The sequence below is a fragment of the Xiphophorus couchianus genome, chromosome 7 (assembly GCF_001444195.1).
Source record: "Xiphophorus couchianus chromosome 7, X_couchianus-1.0, whole genome shotgun sequence".
Taxonomy (NCBI): domain Eukaryota; kingdom Metazoa; phylum Chordata; class Actinopteri; order Cyprinodontiformes; family Poeciliidae; genus Xiphophorus; species Xiphophorus couchianus.
Window position 1 is genome coordinate 14,564,893 of NC_040234.1, and position 6,499 is coordinate 14,571,391.

General features: G+C 36.0%; 1 protein-coding gene across 5 annotated transcripts in view; it reads left to right on the forward strand.

Annotated features, from left to right (window-relative positions):
- Positions 1-4,274, forward strand: part of mid1 (midline 1) — a 43,527-nt gene extending 39,253 nt beyond the window's left edge. For all 5 annotated transcript variants that reach the window (XM_028022878.1, XM_028022882.1, XM_028022881.1 and 2 more), the window contains 3 exons: positions 1,452-1,613; positions 1,727-1,934; positions 2,141-4,274. In XM_028022878.1, coding sequence (XP_027878679.1) covers positions 1,452-1,613; positions 1,727-1,934; positions 2,141-2,489 — 719 coding nt within the window. In that variant the 3' untranslated portion in view covers positions 2,490-4,274. The remainder of the gene's footprint in view (positions 1-1,451; positions 1,614-1,726; positions 1,935-2,140) is intronic.
- Positions 4,275-6,499: the final 2,225 nt, after the last annotated feature.

The window sequence follows — 6,499 nt, forward strand, 5'->3', positions numbered from 1 at the left end:
TTTCCTACTTTTTAAGGTTTTTTTTGCTCTTCCTTTGAGAGTGATCAGACAGGAAAGCCAGTAATGAAGCTACACAGCACAGGTCATCAGTCCGGGGCTTGAACCTGTGATGTCCACATTCAGGACTGAGGCCTCCATACATGGGTTGTGCTTTTCCACCGCACCACCCCAACGTTTCTTGTTCTAAGTTAGTTAGAATTAGCAAAATTGTATTTTCTAAATTCCAAAAAACATGAGAACATTTTTAGAGCGTTTTTGTGACTTCCTTCAAATGCAACAGTTTATATATTTTTAGTAATTATCAGGGATAACTGTATTTTAATGCATTTAGACTATAGCTTTTAGACCTGCTCAAATGGAAAATGAGCTTAATCAACATATTGAAAACCATACCAGGAAAGTATTGGGTAAAGTAGCATTTTATTAGCAAAAAGTCAGAATTGTGGTTTCTGAATTTTTTTTTTTTTTTTCCTGGGACACTAAATTTTTTTTTTTTTTTTTTCGGGACACTGAATTTTTTTTTTTTTTTTTCTGGGACACTGAAATTTTTATTTTTTTTTTTCTGGGACACTGAATTTTTTATTTTTTTTTTTACATGAAAATTCAGAGATTTTTTTTTTTTTCTGGGCCATAATTTTTTTTTTTCAGTGGCCCTAATCCTCTTCCGTAGTATTGAAATGATTCTTTCTCTAGAAAGAAATAATCAACATACAACATACATCATCAATAACCCACAGGACCACAAGCATTTGATATTGTCCTTTAGGAAGTTCCTCCTTGATTATATGCTATTTGTAAGTAAGTAAATACATGAAAACCTGAGTGGTCTAGAGGATTGGTACAACAATAACAGGTCATTTACAATTAGAGCATTGCATACAACTCACTTTGCATGAGCAAATTTGGCCCTTTGTCGGTTAACATCTACTGTAAATTCAAAGTTTGTACCTTATTATTGTGTTGACGATTAAAGTTGTGTGTTGATCCCTCAGCTAGAAGAAACCCAGCATAACTGAACTGATAAAAGTCCACAATTTATTTTGATGAGTGAATGTAAACTTTTGTCTTCAACCCTATCTCTTGGGAATTTTAGATTTCTTAAATTTAATTTCAGTAATAAAAAAAACGAAAGAAAATAAGAAAAATTTAATGTGACATTTATGGTGACAGGCTGGACCGATGCTACAGTAGTCTTGATATTGTGCCAGGGCGGAAATGCAGCAGACCTCTGGAATTGATCACCCTAATGTGGTCGCAACATGCTCAATCGAACAATGTTTTCTTGTCTGCCCCAATGCTCCAGCACACTCACATGAGTGCTAATCAGATTATGCTTCACGAGTCAAAAAAAAAACACCCACAAACTGAATTATCGCTGTGATTTCTGCTAACTAAACCTGTGATTAACTGCTTGTTCCTCATCAGTGACTTTCTGTATGTCTGGACTGCAGGTCTGTGTAACTCTGTTGATAGTTGGATGATTGCCCCAAACATTAAGCAAAATCAATACACCGTGCATGGACTCCAATGTGGCACCAACTACATTTTCATAGTGAAGGCCATAAACCAGGCTGGAAGCCGCAGTAGCACCCCGGGGAAACTCAAAACCAACAGTAGGCCATCATCAGCTGCAAATATTTACTGATACTAAGTGTTTTAATAATGAGTAAAACAAATTATATGTGAATGAAACAACGGTTTACCAAGGTTTCTGATTTCTTTTAAGGTCAGCCATTCAAATTGGACCCAAAGTCTGCTCATCGGAAGCTAAGGGTATCTCACGATAACCTTACGGTGGAGAGAGATGAGACATCATCTAAAAAGAGCCACAGTCAGGAGCGCTTCTCCAGTCACAGCAGCTATGGGGTTACTGGGAATGTCTACATAGACAGCGGCCGCCATTACTGGGAAGCTCTGATTGGAGGAAGCACATGGTAAGAGCATTTTACACTGATTTGGATCACTGAGCTTGGAATGAGTCTTGCTGATTGGTCCAGTGTGAAGTACGTCTTAAAACAGAAGGAATATACTTATATGATGCACAAATTACCGTATAGCGTTCATTGAGGTTTCTTTTTTACTATACAGTAGTACTTTAAATCAGTCATTAAGTTCAATGTATCACTTTTCACACACTCAGGTTTGCTGTGGGGATTGCTTACAAGTCTGCACCAAGACACGAGTGGGTTGGCAAGAACTCGGCCTCCTGGGTACTCTCCCGCTGCAACAACTCGTGGGTGGTGCGCCACAACAGCAAGGAAATCCCCATCGAGCCTTCGCCCCACCTGCGGCGCCTTGGGATATTGTTGGATTACGATTCGGGGTCGCTCTCCTTCTACGATGCTGTGGCCTCGCAGCACTTGTACACATTTGACATTGACTTTGTTCATCCAGTCTGCCCGGTGTTCAATGTTTGGAATAGATGTTTGACGGTCCTCAGTGGACTGCCCATACCCGATCATTTGGAGAGCACAGACTTTAACCACTGATGATGTTGATACATTGCCATGCAAAAGTATTCATACCCTTTGAACGTCCACATTTGTCTTGGTATGACTACAAATTTCAATATATTTTCTTGGGATTTAATCTGACAGACATAAAGAACCGCATAATTGTGAACAGAAAGGAAATAAGACATGGTTTTCAAATATTTTTTAGACAACAATCTTAAAAGTATGGGATGTGTTTGTAGAAAAATGCTTATTAGAATGCTTATTAGAAAAATGTTTTATGGCTGCAACTCTTTTAGGGTCTATGTTTCTACCAACTTTGACCATCTAGAAAGTCTAATCTTAGTCAATTTTTTTTGCAAAATAGAAGAATTGATGAGCTCAGTCACATGGATTGGAGAGCATTTGTGAACATTTATTTTTGATTCTTTCCATCAGATATCAACTAGATTTAGGTCTGAACTTTAACTGAGCCTTGCTTGCATTCTATGCTTTAGTGCCCATTGTAGCTCTGGCTGAATGGTTAGAGTGGCTGTCCTGCAGAAACTAGGCTTGAAAGCCTCTCATAGGTCTTCCAGGATTGCCTCGTATTTATCTCTATTCATCTTCCCAATCAGTTCTGAACAGCTTCTCTGTCCCTGCTTTAGAAAAACATGCCCACAGCATGAGTCTGCCACAAACATCATTTCATTGTGGGGATAATAAAATGTGTACACATTCTGCATGTGAGAAAAAAAAGTTCAATTTTGGTCTTATATGACCTACACACCCTTTTCCATTTGTTTACTGTGTTATTTTGATACACTGTGCACATTCTACTTTTTTCCACAATGGCTGAACAAATACGTAGATTAAATCTCACTCAGGAGGACTTCATTTACAAATTATTTGACCTCGGAAGGAAATTAATTACACTAGATTGTGTTTACAGTTATGGGAGAAAAGGAGTTGAACACAAAAGAATGTCAAAATATTCAGGTATATATTTGGAAGAAAATTTTAAAACTATGTGTCATTTCCTTCACATTTGTGCACGTTTTTGCCTTGGTCTATCACATATAATCTCCGTAAACATAATGAAGTTGTGTTACGGTTATAATATTAAAGAAATGTGGAAAAGTTTAAGGGGAGTGAATTTTGCAAACTACTGTAAATAAGTACATACGCACATGCGAGATGAACTGATCTAAAAAGCAAACAGGACTGAATTAAGTTTTTGTTACAATTTATTGAAATTATTTAAGTACATTATAGGCCTTGGTGAATATTTTTTCTTTGCTTTGCACAATTATGTACAATACCTTGTGGGGTCAGATTAGGAATTTGTTAAAATCTAAAGTTCAAAGCAATATTTTCAAAGGGCTCAGGAGAATTTTTTATTCTTTTTTATTGTCTTGTTTATTTTTCATTGACGATGTTGATGGACGTTCATGCACAGACTGCAACAAAAAAAAACAACTTTTTATTCACAGTTTTTTAAAGTCAGACTATTTTATTGCAGTGTAACTGATTTGTATTAAATGCCAGCACTTTGATAAGAAAGCTGTCACTATGAAATGCACTTCTAAGTCAACTTCTATCAGAATACCTTTTTTACTTGTCCTTGCGTTCTAAGAAAAAGAAAGGTTTAATCAGAATAGAGCAGTTTCACTCAGAAAATCTGATTCTTAATGGATATATTTCAACATTTTTAAGTATTTGTTATTTGTAGTTGCTTGATCACAGTTTAGAATCTCCTCACTACAGCAGCTTCAATGCTTCATTGCAGTTTTCACATTTACATATCCTCATAAAGGCGAATTAAAAACCTACTCCAAGTGATCAGCTGTGTGACCTTATCCTTTTGTTTTGTGATGCTCAGTTAACACTACAAATGAGTCCCACAAAGTTGGTAATTTCATGGAATAAGCGCTTATTGTTTACAGCCGTTATTGTGGGATTTCCCATCTTTGCTCAATTGTGTTTTCACAACACCTGCACCACAGAGCGACGTGTCAATTTTTACTGCTTTACCAGGATCTTCTCTGACCCTCACTGATCCAAAATACCGCCTCTGACAAGATTGACTCTGACATCTCTTTTTGTGCCAGAGTAATGCAGCCTGAATTTTCTGCGTCTCCTTTCAACAAAGAAGACAAGGGGGAGGGAGAAAAAAAGTATCTGAACTCTCCATGACCTCCCCAAGAGACACCCCGCAGACAAAGCTGTAATACACAAGCACCACCTCCTCATCCACATAATACCACCAGCCTTCCATTTGGGGATGTGCTCATTTTTGTGTGTTGAGACTCCTTTATAAGAGATTTTATTTAAGTTTTTCTCATTTTTATATTTGACATTCAAAATTACTAAAGCCCTTTTTTAATAACAGCTTTGGAAATATTTAGATTTAAGGAACTAAAAACATTTGTCACTACGTGTTCATTTAAAAAAGAAAATATGTCTCGGAGGCAAAAAAAAAAAGAGGCACATACAAAACTCAAGTCATGCTGCACATGTTTTTAAAATGCAAAAATCTTTATGTTTCTCATAAAGTATTTATCGTTGAGTATTTGTTTCTCTTCACGAGACAAAAAGATGTTCCCGCATGAAGGAAAAAAAAAAACACTTAATGTTTTGCTTTCCAGTGTAAAAGACAGACCAATCACAGAATCAACAACTTTAAAATCTAGGGCAGCGTGTGTTGATATCAGAAAACCTTAAAATTACATTTTCAGAGAGACCAAGGACATAAATGGTCCAATTTCTATGATGAATAGATGAGAAAAATTTCCCAGGACTCCACCTACTGGATTTTTTTCTTTTTTTTTTGTAATAGATACTGTACATGGCGAGAGACACTTTAACTCTCAGAACAATTCTGTGGCTATATGAACGTTTAAAATATTTAGATCTCTGTTTTGCTTTTATTCCCATTTTAATCAGAAGGAAGGCTCAGGATTGAGAATATAAGCCAGTTTCTAAATATATATAGTTAGATATAAAGACGATATAAAGTGGTTTTACTTTTCCAAGTCATCTAACTAAATATCTACAAATTATGTATTCAATTATAGCAAGTTTTATAACAAAATTAATTAACAGTATTAGAATAAACAACTCATTCAAAAATATGGATTGAATGAATAATTGAACAACTGAAAGTGACAAAATAACAGATAAACAGAGAACTGTGTTTAATTCTAAAGTATTGTCCCAAATCTATTAAAGTCTATTCCTTGAATAGTTAAAACAAACAAACAAACAAACAAAAAACAATGGATTATAAACTTTGAAACTGTGAACACATTGCAGATAGTAAATATTGTTTGACCACACAAGTGAGTCTTTTTTTCCCCATTTCCATGCAAATGTTGATTGGAGTGATGGATTCTGTATCTGCTGACTTTTAAGGTTATTTGAACATTTACAAAATTTAGTTTTTGAAAGATATAAAAGTATTGCATGTTACACACTGATTCCTACTTAGAAGATTTTAATGTCCAGCATTAAAAAAAAAATCTTGATTTCTTTTGTTTACTTTAAAGTGAGTCTGTAACTTAACTCCAGGTAAGCATTAGAGTAGAAAGTAACTTATTTTCTTCAAACATATTTTGTGGCAGGAGTATAATCGTATAAAACAAAATGAATTAAAAATGAATTAATACATGGTCAAGTAAATAGCCCACACCTCTTGATAATACTGTCAATGATTTTCCATTCGCTGGGTCTGCACCATTTACACACCGGAGAGGCGCGACACCGGTAGGCGGAGTTTGCATTGTACGACGTGGCGAACAGCTTTTGTCACACAACGGCAGTCGGCAGGGGTGTGTGATTGATATAAAAGCAATAAAAATGTTTTCATGTTAGTGGCGGATACCAAATGTCAGGCAGTCCCTTGATTTAAGTTGATGCATTCTGTACTTAGGAAAGGAAACTACACATTACACGACTTTTTTACCGAGTCACTTGCCGACTGACTGGAAAAGAACGGACCCACTTTCTTTTCGATTCCTATTGGTGTAGCCTTTCACAAAGCCCCGCCCAAACTCCCGGAACAGGAA